The sequence below is a fragment of the Tetrao urogallus genome (assembly GCF_951394365.1).
Source record: "Tetrao urogallus genome assembly, chromosome: 13".
Classification (NCBI taxonomy): domain Eukaryota; kingdom Metazoa; phylum Chordata; class Aves; order Galliformes; family Phasianidae; genus Tetrao; species Tetrao urogallus.
In genome coordinates, this window is record NC_136826.1 from 2,273,023 (window position 1) to 2,291,851 (window position 18,829).

The 18,829-nt window shown below is 44.9% G+C and overlaps 1 protein-coding gene across 1 annotated transcript in view; it reads right to left on the reverse strand.

The window, feature by feature from the left end:
• IL1RAPL2 (interleukin 1 receptor accessory protein like 2) overlaps window positions 1-18,829 on the reverse strand; it is a gene marked incomplete at both ends in the record, with an annotated part of 319,468 nt that overhangs the window by 83,831 nt on the left and 216,808 nt on the right. Inside the window, one exon of the mRNA XM_079541946.1 lies at window positions 7,094-7,168. Coding sequence (XP_079398072.1) covers window positions 7,094-7,168 — 75 coding nt within the window. The remainder of the gene's footprint in view (window positions 1-7,093; window positions 7,169-18,829) is intronic.

Here is an 18,829-nt window from a genome sequence, read left to right on the forward strand (position 1 = left end):
CACTCAATGCACAGCAGCATATGTCTGAGGACTGCAGTCAAATATCTCAGTGTTTGCAATTGTGCTCAGAAACAGAAAGGCAATAAACCCAAGGAGAAAGCTCTGGTCAAAGCCAGGCCAGTTCCCCAGGGCAGTGCACAAGGCCCCGAGATGCTGGAGCTCAGGGAGCATCTGGACACTGCTCTCACTCACAGGGGCTGGGTAGACCCTGGGGAGCCAGGTTGGTGATCCTTGTGAGTCCCTTCCAACTCAATCTCTATAGCCTGCCCCTAGTACTCCTTGCTCTTAACAAAGCACTTCTCTGATACCTCCTGATTTTATTGTTGCAACATGCCTGGAAAATAGATGAGTACTATCCTCACTGCTAAACAGGACAAACTCCAGAGCAAAGCTGGGAGAACTCTGGCAGAACAAATAATTGCTGCTATCATCAACAGCTGTAATCCTCTGTTCTCCAGTGAGAACGTCTGTTCTAATTTCTGCTCCCCTAACTGAGCTTCATTTCTGCAGGAATGATCTGGTGCCTGCTTTTCAGACCCGAGCCGAATGCCACACATCCAGAAACCAAACAGGAGCTCTGTTAGTGAAGCCCAGCAGAATGGCACGCCCGTGATGGTTTAATTGATGGCTGTATTTGTTAATGACAGCTTAGACCCAGTGAAGTGCTAAAGATGAACATCCTGACACTGACACAAACCTGCCCCCACCTGCAGAGAAGCTTTTACTGGAGGTGTTCTGAGTCATTCCTCAAACTGACCTTGCACAAATGCCACTGAAGATGTGCAAACCAGTACATACTGGGGTGCTCCCTCTTTACTGTTCTTTCAATAAAAGAAACACAACAGATTTATCTGAAGTACTGCAATTGTGATGGTAGCTGCAATCACATCGATTCATCAGTATTTTCCATAAAGGTGGTGCTATTTTGTTCTCAGAGCATATATAAGACAGGTTAATGACCACTGAAAACTATGGACCAGCAGCCGGAATTTGGTACTATCTTCACAAGACAACTAAAGTGAAAGGAAAAATGTGAAACAGCACTCTGCTTCCCAGGTAGAAATCTGGATTAACCACACGGGAGGTAAAACAATGGAGGATTTATGGCAGCTGAACAACAGAACCCAGCCCCAACTCTCTGAAGTACAGCATTTTCCCATTATCCCTGAGAGAAGCAGGGATACTAACAACGTACCAAATTAGCATCAAAGCATTAGCAGTAATACACTTACAGTATTTAGGGAACTACTTCTAAACCTAAATGTCAGACAGTTTGTCTCTAATATTCCCTGCAGATCAGTACAAAATGACTGTAATAGATGCAAATCCTGCATCCCTTCACACGGGCACACATGGCTGGAATAGCTGCAGAGCTGCATCCCTTGTGATGCGGATGCAGGCAGCTCTTCAAAAATACACACTGGTTTTTCTTCATTCCCTAGTGAAAACTGCTCCTTCATGTATTTCTGTGCAGGTACACAAAGCTTTCGGCATTACAGCCTGCACCACTGAAAGGGAGGGATTTTTCCAGCACAGAGTCTGGTTCATTTACATAGCACATCCATAACCACTCAAGGGAAAGGAACAGAGCATGGGGTTTGCTCTCCTGTGGGAAGAAAAGGGATGTCCCAGCTCAGCTGGGGGAGAAGGGGAGTGCTGCAGACAGCAGAAAGGTCCTGGCTTGCTCCTGCAGACAGTGGGGTGCACAGAGAGTGTGGGGATATGGCTGTGATATGAGGACACAGTATAGGCACAATCGCAGATGGAGGGAATCGATATTTGGCTGGGGTTGGGGTGCAGGAGACAGCACCCACATGCCTCTGCTCTCAGCCTCACCTCTCCCTGGCCACCCAGTGCACACAGGCCTGTGTCCCCAGCCTGGGGTGCTGTGTCATCTCACCACACAGAGCAAGGTGGCAGGGCATGGACTGAGACAAGACTTCATAGAATTATCTGAGTTGGAAGAGACCCTTACCAGTCATCTAATCCAAGTTCCACACATTGAACTTGGACTTGCCCATCCCATACTCGGGCACCAAGCAAGGAAAAGCAACTGAGTCTCTATGGACAGCTTTCAGTCTTCTCTTTGCAGGGCACCTTATGTACATGATGTAACCACCTGGACAGAAAACACAGCCCAGTACACCATGTATAGCACCATTACTGCTAGTAATATTTACAGACTATACACAGCACTAATATTTGTAGGCTGTTCTGACAGGAGAAGGAGTCATAACTTGAGAGGCTGATTTAAACAGTTACAGCTGAATTGCTGATTACTACTTTATTTCCCACTAGAAGAGATATTGCCTACATGTTTGTTGTATCTCATGTCGAGGCTCTGGTTTCATATGGTTATGATTTTGTATTGATTGATGTATCTCAAGAAATCAAAGGCGAGAAGTCAGTTACCTTAATAAGACCTTTTTTAAGCTGGGAAGACATGAAGGGGGAGTGACCTACATCTAACACCTCAAAGCTTTACTTCACCTATTCTGTAAGGAAATGGGGAAAGAATGCTATATCGCCCATATTGTTGCCATCTAAGTGATGTTCAATTTGAAGATCAGACAAATGCCTTTTCCATTCCCAAGAAAATCCTTCCAAGCCTGATGCAGTTACGAGCTCTCAGAAGAACCACCTGCAGCAGCTCCATGCACTTAGGCAGCAGACCTGGCAGCCTGGCATGCTCCTGTGCCCACCCTCACTCCACTGGGGCCAAGAACATCTTGCAGCTGCACCTGGGCTGCCCCACCATTTCAGACAGTGGCAAGAGCTCCAGTCTCACCAGAAGAGCACGGAGCCAGCACTTCAAACAAAAAGGACCGTCCACTATTATTTGTTTTTAAATACTATTTTTATTCTCTTCCATACCTGCCAGCAGATACAGTAACTCTGCATGTTCCCTCATGCTTGGTTCACACTCATACTATCGATCTTCTTAATAACTAGTCCCAAAGAATTGCACTGTTAAATCTTTTAGAAACAAAATCTTTTTGAACAGGTCAGCTATTAGGAAAAATGAGAATCCTCATAAAATGCATGTCTGCTTCCCTCAGCATCTTTAGACACAGAAAGTACCATGAAGTCAGTGTGGTAAATCCCCTGATATTTTCCTTGTTCAGAAGATTAACATAGATGTTTGTTGGTTTGCTTTCTCCCACTACGCTTCTTAAGTAAAGGTCTGAAAACAAAGCCAGTTCCCAATTTAAAAGTAGATGATACAACCATGCTAAATACAGACACGAACATTCATTGCAGTCTCACCTAGATCTCACTAGATATTCACAAGGAAAGACCAACTTCACATTACGATCACTGTGTAACATTATAGAATTAACACAACAGAAAGCCTTAGTTTGTAGCTAGTAACCATGTAATCAAAATCAAAGGGCTGCTCATCTTTCTTTCCACATTCACAAAGTACTAAGGGGGAACAAAGTTAGCCAGAAATGAGTTTAAAATTTAAATTAAGAAATTAGCTGAGTGTACTTACTGTACCACAGCCTGAAGACTTCTGATATAGAAAAGATCAAAATCCCAGTCGTACCAGGGTTTCCCTAGCCTCTCTGATTTAGTACGAACAACCCAGCACATAGTTAGCTTTATATGGCCAAAGCAACAGAATAAATACAAAAATAAGTCTTAGAACAACTACTTTGAATCACACTGACATAAGCATTACTAAGTTCAAATTCAGACCAAAGGAGACAGTTGCATTCTGAAAACAGAAAAGGATTTATGGCAAAAAAACCCCAAAAACTTACTCAATGCTGTCTCCAGAGCCTTCTGTTGAAGTCACACTATTTCCTGCCTCAGACAATCAAATTAGTTTTTGATCTATGGTAGTAACTCAGGAATATAGAATCACAGAATCATTATTAAGGTTGGAAAAGACAGCTACGATCATCTAGTCCAATTGTCCACCTACCACCAATACCACCCTGTAAACAATGTCCTCAAGTACCACATCTACGTGGTGCTTGAACACCTCCAGTGACAGTGACTCCAGCACCTCCCTGGGCAGTTGTAGAGAGGGAAAGTCCTTCTCATGAAGCAGATGATATTATATTAGATTAACCTCATATTTGAAAAAGCATTCATTCAAGATACAAGAGTCAACCTGCTGTATTATCGTGCAATAAGGTACTATTGCTACACTACCATCCCAATGCCAGAAGCTATAAAACAAACAATTCAGTGGTATTGTTTGATTCCCCCTTCTTGTATGTAACAAATGAACAATAAACAAATAAACAGTTGTTATTTTCTAGGTTTGCCCAGAGTTAGGTAATTATCTAACCTGCTCACACATCCAAGACAGTGAAATTGTTTTGGACTATTTCTCTGGTCCTCTGGGATTCTCTTTTGTGTTCATCTCTCTTCTCTCCCCATTTCTCCAATGCAAGCAAGTACAGAAAACAAGACACACAGAAATGCTAGCTTCTGCTTCTCTATAACCTGGACAAGGTTTTGATCTTTGTCAAATTCCAAAGGAAAAAGGAACAAGCAAGAAGTACATGCATGCTCCTTAAGAAGAACGAGGCAGGCTCTGGGCCATGTTTGAAGCCCAAAGAAATTCTTTTATCCACTGTTGATAAGAATTGCGCATAACTAGTTCCATTTGAATCTTCTTACAAAATGTGAAAGCCAAAAGGTGAGTTCTGAAGTCTGCAAACAGGTCAAATAAGCTGCTGAATAGTCAGGCTGCTGTCCTGAGTTCTAGGAAGATTTTGTGTGGCATTGCGCTCATCGTTTAGAATAATGCTACAATAACCATAAATCTCATAAGGCAAAGACAGCCATTTCTTTAGAGATTAGCTTTCCAATAGAAATCTAAAATAATCTCTGCAGAGCAAGCAGATGAATTAAACTCCATTTCTGTTGTAGTTTAGAGGTGCATTCGTACTTGCAGGACCTCGGGTAGAGCCAGCACATTGGGTGCCGCAACCCTGAGGTCTGCAGGCCCTCTGAAACACACATCCTTTCAAACAAACTTTGTTTTCATGCCGAATGCAGCCCACAAGAACAACACTTGTTTGAAACTCCAAGAAGCTTAGCAGGATTTCAAAAGAGTATGCCAGCAGGTGATCTTACAGAGAACTCCATCCTGTTACTTTACTGCAGCCAAATGATTCTCTTTCCTACAAAGCCCGGTGCTCGGAGTGGGGCAGCAGCACACAGCAGAGGTCAGCGTGGCTCCAGGGCCACCCACAAGCTGAAGTGTTCGCTGAGAACCTTCCAGCTCCATCTATCGGCCATTTAAAATCAGGGGCATACGGTGAATTTCACTGTATATCACAGAAATCATTTCAGGTTCTCCCACAAACATTAAACTTTTGCAGCATAATATGGTTTACTGGCAATAACCAAATGCATTATCGTGTCAGAATAAAAGCAGCATATGTAAATTCCCTGATCTTAGAGGACAACTAATGGAATACATTTCAGCATATAATGATGCAAGATTTATATTTCGCTCTGGAGATATTGCCAAATCCTGTTTTGGAGCCATATCTCCAAGGAGAGAAAGGGTTTTGTTTGTTTCCATCTTACTTACTTATTTTAATCAAGCCCTTTTTAATTAGTGAGAACAAAATGTTTTCACGTAGGAAGAAAGAAGAAACTCGGTACAAAATCAACAGAGTCCTGATGAAACTTGGAGCAGGAAATGAAGACGCAATGAAAGTGCAGGAAGCAAAGACGTGCGCTCAGAGTGCCTCTATCACACAGCTGCATGCAGGGACAGCGTGCTCCCAGGGGAAATCATTAGCAAGTTGACTTTAAAGAAGCTGCACCTGGGGACCGTATTCAGCCTTTGGGGCTGATCCAAACCTTGATGACTGCTCTGCTGTTAGTTTTGGTGAGTTTCTGACTGTGGCCTCAGACCCACCATGTAGTATCTCCTCATTTTAGGGTCACTTTGTGCTCAGCTACACACAAGTCCCGAGGACGGGCACCTGAGCGTGCAGCACTCAGCCAGCAGGCACTGGCTGCAGCCCAGATCCACTGCTACCTTCCTTGTGCAAGTCCTGCCTGCCTCCCAAGCCCATTCAGGTACGTGAGAGTAAGTTTAGGAAAGGGCACAAATTATTCACATTCTTGCCACAATTCAACCATCACCTTCAGGAAGTCCAGCCTTGTTCTTAAATATTCCATGGCGTCTCCAGTGTTATGCTGAAAATGTTAGGCACCTAGCTTAAAAAAACTGATGTCAGAAAACCAGACAAAAGGCTTTGCCACACTTACCAGCCACCTTACACGTTCCATTCTGACCCTGCTTGCCTTTAAGCACCATTCCACCACTGAATCCTAACCAATTTTTGGTGTAACAGAGGAAGAGAATCAAGCTTTAGAGGAAGGAAAACACTGCACCTTCAGCACGCAGTAAATAACACATGCCTACAAAACATCTCTTGTAGTTCAAATTCATGGTACCACAGCCCTCAATAGCAACTCCACTTATGCTGCTTAAAATTAGAAATCTGTGTTCAGGACATTAAAAAAAAACTCTGAAGCTTCAAAGCCAAGCAACTCAGCAACAAGATGCCTTGAGTTCCCCAAAGTTTGCAGAACTTTCTTACAGTCTTTCAACACAAGAGAAAATACAGGCTGCCAGCTAAGAGTCAAGGATATGCAATCACACAAGAAAATACAACAGGAGTGAGAAAAGCATACAAGCATCTTTGTCAAAAGTCCTTTCTTCAGAACAACCTGAAAATGCACTGTTTTCCATTAACTTTTAAAGGAATCAGCATTTCTTTTATGAGACTATTTGTCTTAGGGAGAACATCAGCTGATCGATACCACTCCAATGTAGACATATGTTAGCCTATCAATCATACATTAAAGAGAACAGCAGAACTTTACATTTAGTACCCTGTGTAACCAATTAGTACTGCCATTCCCTGATGTTACACAAGTTCATTCCTTCAAATTGCAATGGCAGTGAAGTCTACAGTTATAAATGAGAAGCTGCAAATTGATTTGCGTGTAATAACAGCACCGCTGAACCTTTCTTAGCACTTTCAATTTCCCCTATCTGCTACCAGAGTGGAAGCGTAGGATCTATTATTCCCAGAAGGGGACTTACCCAGCTGGACATCTATAACAGTTGGCTGGTTCTCCATGGGGAACAATGGCTTTGGAGGCTTGTCTGTGAGTAAAGCTAGAAAACAAAATGAGAAAATGTAATGGAAAAATTGAGACAAATAACTGGACAAGAAAACCTCTGTCATGTAAGCAATCAAATGTTTGTAGGCTTGGTGGTACGTAAACATTTATTACACGGTATTGCTGCTTTGGTGCTAGGCTGCCAAAGCAGTACTGAACTCATAGTGGCCACCGATTCAGTGGAAATGAATGATTTCAAGTCACATCCTTAAACAAAGCACGAAAAGAAGCTCCATTTCTAATTCTTAAACTACATATAATGTCTAGATCAAATATTTTGCAGTTAACACGCTTAACTCATTTGCAATGTCCACGTAATCATTTCAGTGTGACCAATCCCAACACGTCTTCAAGTTTTCTCAAAGTGGTATTTAGATTCTTAAAGAAAACTTGCACAGAATGTTGTGTGTTGAGTCCTAACAGCTTTACACCTCACCTATACTCCCACCCAAATAGGATGAGGCATCAGATGCTCATTTCAAAGCATAAGTGTCTTAGTTTCAGCTGGGTCTGAGCTGCTTTTCTTCATAATGACTGGCATGACACTGTATCTTGGTTTTAGGAGAAAAACAATACTGATAGCGCAAGTGCTTTCACATTCCTTCCACAGACCAATGTTTCTAGTTGTTGCTGTGCTGTAGCAACTGTATGGAGCCAAAGACAGTTCGGTTTCTCTACTTCTTGCACTGTCCAGCCAGTGAAGGGGATGAGGGGACAAAAGGAGCTGGGAGGGACAGCTCCAGAACAGACGACCTAAACTGTCCAAAAGGATATTTCATTCCATGTGACATTCTGCAGAAAGGAAAGCTGAAAAACCCCTGAGTTTGGGGGGGTGCAGCCAGGGGACAGGCTGGGCATTGATCAACAGGTGGGAAGCAATTGCTTGTACATCACTTGTTATACACATACACAAATATAGCACAGCTCTGAGCACCACCTTTGTGACGCAGTTTAAGAGCTCAGTGCAAGACCATGCAGCTAAGTTTTATAAGCCTGGGCTACCTTGAAATAAAAGACTGAGTATTTCTGGAGAAGATAAGTTTGTTGTTGCTGTTGTTTGTTTGTTTTTAAATAAATACAACATCTTGCATCACAGAAATTAAACACTTCAAGTTTACTAGAAAGCTTTTTCTGTTAAAAATTCATCACTATAATTTATTTGATCTGAGTTTATACACTAAATTTGAGTTTTTCTGTAAAAGACTAGGGCAAAACTGCCCTCATCTCCTCAGAAGTCTCAGCACTTACTAATTTGATAGGAAATGAGCCTGCCCAGAGCTTTGTTAGATCAAACTGACAGCTGCCATTAGCTCAGGCAGCAGCTCATTCATCAACCCAAACTTGTAATAGGAGATGGCTGTGACTTTGGGGTCGCCATACATAGATCACTTGCAGAGGGACCATGTTAGTGGTACACCATGGCTTGCAAGGTTCGGGTCATCCCTGTATCTCTGCTAGGTCCCTCCTGTTACAGCTCCTCCAATCCATAACTGTGCTGCCCTTGCCCCAGGAAGAACTGGGTAAGATGGCAGCTAAGATACAGGACTTCATGATACAAGGGGACAGCATGCCTGCCAGCTGCTTGGTGTCTACCAAAAGTGCTCCCACTACTAGCAGCCCAAAATACCAACCTGCCCCCATCCTTTCTGGCCAACTTGGCTCCTCCAACCAGGGGGCAACCAGTGCCCCACTCTGCTACCTGGCAGCATCAGCCCAGGGGCAGAAAATTCTAACATGGCATGTGGTTGATAATGGCATCCCACTTGCATGTCCTGGGGTCACTGCCTTGCAGGATCATGCCACCCATGGACGTGGAAACAGTACCTGGAGGAGTCCAAGCTGGCAGAAGCAGGAGGGCACTCATGGGTGCACATGGAAAACCTGACAGTGCCCTCCCACCTGCTGATGTTCATGACTGCTCTCCCCATGCAGTTGCCTACAGCTCCCAGTTTGACCGTGTGAGTGGCACCCCAGAGCACTGGAGGAGCATCTCCTACGAGGACACGAAGGAAGTGAGGGGCTGGAGCTGATGGTGGAGCCAGGGCTGAGCACAGGCCCATGCCCCATGCTCCCCATTGGGAGCTCACCAAGGTGGCTCAGTTCCTGGGGTGGGTGCTGATGGTGGCAGTGCAGGAGGCCATTGCCTGCCACATGTCCTTCGTAGCCATGTATATCAACCCCAGCACCAAGTACAACACGGTGCCCTCCCACCTCATGGACCTTCATCCCCCCTTCACGTGTGAAGGACTCCTGGACCCCCTAACCCTTCTGCTCCTGCTCAGCACCCTCACAACTCCCCACGCATCACCAGTAAAAGAGGAACCACTTCACTGCAGCCCAGACCATGTGTGTCAATCAGCATTAGGTACAGAAGATGCTGGGCACTGACCTGCACTTCTGCACACACATCTGAGGCCCACGTACATGCAGATTTCTACTTCTGCAAAAATAAAGGAGCTGGATTTCTGCCTTCCCCCACCTCCCCAGCACACCTCACACCTGCTTGACAGCTGCTGCATCACAGCATCACACATCACCCACTGGGACACACGTTCAGCTGCACTGACACTGCTTTTGGGGGAGGAATAAAGAAATAAGGACGCTTTTCCAGCACATGACAAACAAATTTTGTTTTGTGGCCCCTGTGCCACCTCTGACCTCACCATGGGGAAGGGGCGAGGTGAGTGGGATGGGGCTGAATGCATCCCTGGGGCAGCCAGGAGAGGGCTGGAGTTCCAACCTTTCCACTGCCCCAAAGCAATGATGGCAAAAGGAGAAATTCGGAGGTCACTTAGTGCTGTTGGGCTGTCAGGGACTAGCCCAGTCCCAGCTACCGCCCTCCAGCAGCTGCTAGTGCCTGGCCAACAGGATGAGGAGCCAGCCAAGTGCCAGGAACATGCTGCACCCATGTAAGCAGAAAAAATAATCCCTCTGGTAATTCTGCCAGGGCAGAGGTGGGCTCTGCTCTGCTTCCAGATTTCTAATGCAGACCAAAGAGCCAGCAGGTAAATATAGATTAACATCAGGGATAGGTAGAATTGGTGGATTCAGTCAAAAATGAACAGGGACCTCAACTTCTTTTTCATTCCCCATGGAGCTACGGATGTACAAATACTTTATAAGACAGAAAAAAATGTTACTGAGGGTTCAGAAATAAAAGCTTACACATTTCCACAGTGTGTTTCAACTGACTTCAGCTGCATTACTGGTGGATATAAAACTGGATATGAGCAGCAGCGTGCGCCTGCAACCTGGAAAGTGGCCGCGTGGTGCATTGCTTCAGAAGCACTGCCAGCAGGGCAGGAAGGGGATCATGAAATCCCATCTGCTGTGTGGTAGCCCAAGGCTGGGCTGTGTGGGCTCTGGGCAGCCTGAGATTGTGGGAGGGGGAGAAGGGGGGGGCAGCCAGCCTGCTGGGGGTGGGACTGGGGGCTTTAAGGTCCCTTCCAACCCAAGCTGTGCTGTGATTCTGAGATCACGGTGAAACTGCTGGCTGCAAGGGCAATTACAACATGCTAGTATAATCACCTCAAACTGAGGGTTTGCTAAGTTTGAATATTATGAACAAAATTTAAGAAACAGAGCTGTATCTTCAGATTTCTGTAGTTCCAAGTCACTGAACACTTGCCTTTATGGAGCCAAGTGCCATGCACAGAATGTTAACAGCAAGGCCTGTCCTATCATTTGCAAGACTGTTTTCTAGAGGTACTGGGGACAATAAGCCACCTACTACAGCAGGCTCTTAGGCAAGCCGTTGCCACATTGCTTCTCATGGTGCAGCCTCCTGTGTTATGGGCCACAGAGCTGGGAGCCCGGCAGGGGGCAAAGGCAAAGTCTGGAGACAGGGCAATCAACAAAGTCATTTTTTCAGCAGTCATTTTTTCATTATGCCCCCAGGTGGGAAAGGGAGCAAGCCTCAGCTCAGTTTCTCAAAGCCTGATCTCTACCACCGCTTTACTTTCAAGCTGGATAGGATGCTCTGGACAGCATGGGAACCGCAGCAAAAGCCCTGCCCAACACCATGATTTGGAAAACAGTGAGCAACAGAGCTAGGCAGGAGCCCAGCAATCATCATTTTTGGCACAGTGAAACACACTCGCATCATTTCTTACCGACAAATCAGAAGCGTGGCCATCAGTGAAGCAGTTTAGCTTCTGGTCCTGCTTACAGCACATTATTGGCACCTAGTGGCAGACAGGACAGCCCAAGCCTCACTCCAAGCATGTTCTGGAGGAGGAAAGCTCACATGAACACAGCCTTATTCTGACACAGGAGTCGCTCACTTTCCCATGCCTGCATCACTGAGCTAAGTGCACTGCTAACAGACACTCAGTGGATCTATAAAGCAAAAAGATACCCACGCAGGGGTGAACGTCTCTGCTGTGAATCCAGTTGCACTTGGAACAAATCCAAAGGAACAAATCCACCTCTCATACCAAAAATAACAGACTGTAGTTGGGTAAGCACAGGAGGCAGGACAGCAAACAGGACACAAACCACACAGCTCTCCCCACTGCTCCAGAGGAAACCCCTTCCATCTCTAGCTAGCCACTGATCACCCAATGGAGCCAGCTGGTCCCAGCCACCTTTTCCCCAGGAAAACACATCGTTACCCAAGCTAGACTTCGCACCAGCTACCCTGACTTCTCACCTGCAGTGCCATGCAGGCCCACTCCAGCTTGGCTTGCCTTACTGCTCCAAGGGAAAGAAGGCCATGGGGACATTGCAAAGCATGGTAGATCATGGCTGGGGAGAGATAGCCATGCTGCAGCTGCTGGCCGAGCTGTGCTCTGGGCCTGGTAGGAAGATATTTGTCTGGGTGGTTGACAGCTGCCACTGTCTCAACACAGAGCAAGTCCTGCAGGAACTTGTGGACAAGGACATCTGCCTGGGATGTCTGTGTAGCAGACCCAGTGCTGCCCAGCAGGGAGCTGTGGAGAAGCTGTGTATCCTTTTTGTGTACACCATCCAGTTACCCATGGAAAACATAGCGGAGTGGCTCTGAGGGGGCTCCCAGCACCTCCTTCCTATGTGCCAGATCGGCACTACAGAGACGCTTTAGGCTCCTCTGACTTCCAGAGATGACACCTACCCTGCACATAGGACTACAAACCCAGGGCCTTGATGCTAAGGTACAAGTTAGAGCCAAGGCAGTCCTGAATTCCTTTCCTTCCTTTAAAATCTTTTACAATTACAACGATCTGGCAGCCAGTCAGAGCTCTTCATGGAGGATGTGAAATGGCCCAAAGGGATTTTGAGTCTAAAAGGCAATTAACTGGGTCTTTAATGTTTATGAAAAACAAAAGCCATCCTTATTTTGGAGGTCAGACTTAAGATTCCTTACCTCATGAAATGCACTATTGCTGTTTCTTAAGCAGTAAGAAGTGAGATATTCTCAGCTGCAAGGAATTCTAATCTAAAACAATCTGTGTACTCAACAGAAGTCCATAAACAACCTTCATTCAAATGCAAATTCCTCTCAGAGAAATTCCTTTAAGTTCTCTGTACAATTTTATAGATCATAGAGGCACTAAATTCCAGCCTTGCTGAAGGTAGCTGAAGGTAAAGCTAGAACAAAAAGCTAATGCTATTACTATATCAACCTCCTTCATAAACCTAGCAGCATTATGTGCCCTCACCTAACTCTTGCTTCGCTAACTCTAAACTGTAACAAATAAATGCCTGCATACATTCTTCCTATTATTGAAACGTAGAGCAGTACTTCTGCAAAGTATGAATATACCTCATTAACTGCCACAGGAAGAGCTGGGATAGAGCTGTCTATAAGTTTTTCTGATCCCTTGGAATATGACATGCTCCTGGGCTGCTGTGAGCAGCCATGCTTCTATGGCAAAGACACTGGAACAAGGATGAGATTGCTCCCCACACATCAGCGCCTTGGGCCACACAGCCAGAGGCACCTTCACAGGCACTGGGCCTGACAACGCAGCACTCCAGGGGGTTCTTTGCTTTCACTTTCCTTCCCAAGAAGGAAAATCCCACAAAAGCTGGGATGGCTTTGGTTACATTTACACACGTCAGCTCTATGACGCTCAATTAAGTCTGCAGGGTGCCACGCAGGGTTGCATGCTTTGCCCTCAGTAACAGCTCGCATGCTACCTCGGGCATCACTTGGAGCCACAGATCTGGGATGACAGCCTGGAGAGGCATCTGGAAATGCAGGTGCCTTCTTCCCATGCTTGGTGGACATGGCCAGAAGCTGTTTGAGAGCACCTGCTCAAAGGGCTGGTCCTTCCTAGGCTTATTTTCACCCCACTGGAAAGTTGAGAATGATTTCTGAGTTGCTGTGATTTCAATAGCTCTCATCAGGAGGTGGTTCCTTCAAGAGGTTTCAAGGCACAGCATCTTATGAATTAGTGCACTGATACTCTGCAGTTCTCATCCTTGTGCATTCTCTTTCCCGTAATACATGATACTTTCATTCTTTCTTCTCTATGGACACAGGAAATATGTTGTGCCAGGTGAAGTGCCTCAGAAAAACAGAGACCTGAGATCTGCAGCCAAGTGCCAGTGCAGCACAAGAGACTAGCAGCTCACTTCTTCGCTACCATTTCAAAGATACCTCATTCCATAACCAAACATAGCTGACATGCTAATAACCTTTCCTAAAAACATAAGGAAGCTGCTGCAGAGAAACAGTGATGCTTCTAAGTGATGGGAATTAGCTAGAGAAACTGCCACGTACCTTTGCGAGCACCACCTCCCCCACAGTCACTTACCTGACACACCTCTATTTCCCTACATTATTTCCTACTTCCAACTGATTTCCAGACCACGTAAAAAGCTCTTCTAAGAGTGCTGAAGGCAGAAGTGTAAAAACATACATTCATATGTCTAAGAAGTAGTTAAATACTGGGGAAAGGTTTTCTTCTTCCTTGGTGTGGATAATGACTTTTTCTCTGGTTGTGATGCACCCAAAGTACGTTAGCTAATTCTATGATTTTGCTATGAATGTACCTCCTGGACATTGGTTCATGTAATTTGCAGTGATGAAAGGAACAATTATCCCAATACGAAGCAGAATGCAGGGAATTAACAAAATTGTTTCAAATCTTCTATGAGGCAATTTGCATGCCAACCTACTTCCTTCAATCAAAGGACCTGGCATCCTCCCACCAGTAATTAACACAGAGCCTCCAGTATCATTCCAACAAGAATCTGGCTAACCTTTTGACAGCAGAACTGATGTGTTTGAATAGCATCCTCTGGGGCAAATAACAGCATGCCAAGTCTTTAATCTGAAACTAGCTCATACCCCAAGTTAAGCTTTTGTTCACTCCTAGTTCAAATACACATGCTTCCAGGCATGGCTTACATCTACTTTGGCAGCTAAAAATCTTGGCGGTGACGCTGTAACTTTCACACCATAGACGAAGCCGGAACTGCGTGCAAAATGCGAAATCAATATGTTAACCAGAGGGCACGTGCTGCCACGGGAGATGCAGCATTACACCATTTGGAAAAGATGTACCTAACTCCCTTTGGCTCATCTGAAATTCCAGCTCGTGCCAGCAGATTTCTCAACAGCTGACAGCAAATGCTTCGGGCCTGACCTGCTACTGCTCTATCTGTTATGTTGCTGCTTACACCTATGCAAATGTGTGAGCCAACTGTGCAGATGTAAGTGTGACAGCTATAGCCTTGGCTGCCAGGGGCTGAACCGCGCACTTGCAGAGTTAGAACCTTGCCTAAAGAGGCAGAGGTTCCCACTTGGGCTCGTAATGAGTATCCTCTGTGGGCTGAGGCTCTAACACATCTTCCTCAGCAAATCCCACTACCAGATCACAGCGATCGCTCCTCATTTTGTTGGCGCAGCAGTAAATTACCACACAAGGTGACAAGCAGCAGAGAACCACAAACAGCAATTCATTCATAAAAATGCCGCTTTCCGAGGCTGTGTTTACATGGGGGCAGTGTTCCCTGATTAGCCATATTGTAGTGTGTGCCACCAGTCAAAGCACTCTTCAGCATTCAGCTACTGAGCAGCCTTTCCTGCACCACAGCAGTATCAAGCTGACAAAATGATTGCACCTTCATCCGTCACTTGCTGTAACAGAAATAAAGCCACCGCAACAAAATGTTGGCAAAGGATAAATGTCTCCACCTTTGAAAATAAACGCTGAGCACTTATTCTCAATAAACTCAAACTCAATAAACTCAGAACTTGCACAGAAGCCAGCAGCCATTATCCAGTGACAAAGAGTTTTTCTCTATTTATTACTATTCAAGCAGGAAATGCATCTTCTGGGACAGCAGGGTGAAATGATACAGCAACTGGCTGCCTCCCCTCTGCCACCAGCACCACAAACATCACTGTTTGCAAATTCCACCCAGGATCAAGAGCGCTTTAAGGCACCGCTTGGCCTGCCTCTGTGGGACAATTTTCTGCAAGAATGAGTTTAGCATCTCTGTATTAGCAGAAAATAATTAGCATTCATCACATGAACTCTTTTTATGACATAACACAATCACAGTTTTAAGGAACAGCCTGAAACGCAGCTCTCAACACAAATGAATTTTGAAGCGCTCAGATGCTCCTGAGTCATGACTGGTGGTGTTGATTCTAACCCATTAAGCCCTCAGAGCCTTGGAACAGACCTGTGTTGGAGAGGTGATGCTACCAGCATCAAGAAGCTGGCCCTGACTGCAGCCCCTTTGACCTTGAGAGCAGGCACATCCTTAGTGACCAGCTGTATTGGTCTGTCCCACCCTTATGAGCTGTTCCAACAGCTCCTGCCACAAGGCATGACCTTGTAGCACAGGGTCCCTGTTTAAAACACATAACGGCAAGTGGCACTTCCAAGTGCAAAATCATCTCTGAGCAGAAAGTCTTGCTGCCAGCCTCTTCAACTGAGCTGCTTTCAGCTACTGCACACAGGATGCTCTTCGAGCACATGTAAATGATAGACTGCTAAGCAGAGAGGCACAGGAGCATCATATGCTACACAATCTTTACTGAATTTATGAAATTATTAATGAGAAAGGAACTTCATTTTTGACCTTCTGGCTCCTCCAGTTTGCAGATTTGTGGAAGACCATCTGCCCCCTTCTTACAAGGCAGTCAATTTGCAAAGGGCTGTAGGAAGTGAAATGGCAGGATTCTGCTGGCACTTACACAACAGAACACGACTTAGGAGGACTCTGGTGAAGTGGAATAGAAACAGCAGCATAGATTGCACCTTAATGAAGTACAGATGACAAAAATCCACAAGGTGCCTATCACAAAGTAATTACAACAGCACTGAACAATTAACACCACTGCAACACCCATGTCAAACGCCAGTGGCAGCTGATTGTAGAGCATCTCTTGATATGAAACATTACTTGTGCTTCACAGCATTGATGAGATGGTTACTGCCAGTGCTGCCACTGCAGGTTGGGTGCAGGAATAGAAGAATTCTGTGCTCACAGGGCTCTCACTGATGATAGCAAATAACCATGCTCTTATATTTGTCAATACACCTTTCTTTCCCCTGCATTTATAAATTTCAAAGACTAGATAAGATTATACATGATCATTTTATTCACTTCCTAAATGTGGGTCTTGTATCCCCTTTTTATAAAACAAACATGAGCTTCCTGAGAAATAGAGAAAAAAGTGTAATAAATTGTTCCTAAGCTCAAATTGCATTTTCCTGCAATATAATGCATGAAAATCTCAACTGGAGTGTACTTAATGTAATGAATGGAGCATACTGAACACAAAGAATACCTGCACTCATACTGTTTCTCTTGGACTTTGGGCAGAAATCAGATGCTTGAAGCAACCCTCCATTTCAAGGAGATCCACAGAGAACATTTTGTGACATTTTAAATCTTGGATTTCTTAACTCTTTTCTCCTTTTCTTACAAAAAAGAAAAGAAATGGTAATGGAGAATGCCAGATCTCATCATTCATCTCTGAGGGACAGCAGGAGACTTTGCATGCAAATGAAGGCTATCATTCTTGTCAACCTGAAGTCAGATATCATAAGCCTGCAGTCCACAACCAATTAGTATCCCATGATCAATGCGATCACTTGTGTGCACAGGACTGCTGCACCATGGCACCACGGCACCCCAGCAACATGAACTATCACAGAGTGGGTGTTAGCTGCTACTTTATTAGGACTCAAAGTAATTCACTATTTTCTTAAACTAAAAACCCAGTATTAGAAATGATTTATCAAAGGAGAATTATGGATGATGAACGCTAGCAAAATATTAAGTCACCTAAAGTACTTAATCCAGGCAAAGCTGTGGCTGCTCTCTCAAAAGTCAGGAGAAGCCACCTTCGGACCCCACAGCAGCTCCAGCCACACGTCCCAACCTGGCAAAGCAGGAGCCGCTGCATCTTCCCCTCTCTTGGTTTGCTGTCTCAGGTAACCACAAGCCTCCCTGAGCTCAGGGTCAAAAGCTTTTCAAATACAAGGACAGAGCTACTGAAGATCTGCATTAAAAAGGTATTTTACCTAAAGCCTTGAATGCGGTAGAGAACATCTAGAACTTGTGCTTTGGACATAATGAGATGTTACATGGTGTAACAGCACAGCCTTCTTTGATGTTCAGCAGGAGCATCACGATTTCAAAGCTGCCATACTGCCAACAGTTTTTAAATGGAATGTCATAGAATCACAGAATCACCAAGGCTGGAGAAAGACCTCTGGATCATCCAGTCCAACCTCCACCTACCACCACTAAACCCCACTGAACATCTGTAGCGCTATCAGAAAAAACACTGGGCAGAATCATATCATTATGGTATAGAGTAGAGGAAAAAAGAGTAACAGCAGGCAGAATATAAGCACGTAAAAATCATTAGAGATGCACTTGCTACTGCTTATCCTCCTAATGACCAAAGATTGAAAAAATGTAAAGCAGCTGATGAAAGACCATGCTTTAAGAAATGAAGGAGATAGTTCAGGCATGGAATTTACTGCCTTATTTGGGCCAAAGTATTTAAAAGAATTTTAAAAAGTAACATTCATAGAAATCTCTGATGGGATAGCGCATTTACAGAGTCAGTGGTACTGCTTTCACTGCTTCCATCAGAATTAATACTAGCTAATGGGAAGCAGAATAACCCCCTGGTGATCAGTGTGGGACCAGAGTCTTTCATACCAGCTTCTATCAAACACAAGGTGGTTTTCTCACCTGATACTTTTCACTGAAACACCCCAAACACGAGCAAAGCACTGCCTCTAAGAAAGATGCTGTGTGAAACATCAGAGCTTTGATAAAAGAAGCTCCAGATAAATGGCACGCATCCAAAGTCAGCAGGCACGCTCCTGACCTGCATGCATCAGGAGGCAACTATGCGGCAATAATCGCAATATTTTAAGACCAACATATTACTTGAAAATGTTTAATGGTCAGTGGAGATTAGAAGAATGGCAAGCAAACCTCCAAGGGAAACATGCCTAATGGCTGCACAGAGCTCTGTGTATGAAAAACACGAGCACAAGTGTCACTCCAGTGCGCACTGGTGCGGCTCGGCAGAGCCCCATTAACAAACCCAGTGACACGCTGCACAGCCAAGAGGAGCAAATACAGTTCCTGGTGAGAACACAAAGGCACGGTGGCAACACTAAAAGCAATGGCAAAGCATGAAGATTACCACAAAAATGTGTTTGGGACTGTACTTGTTTGCAATTGG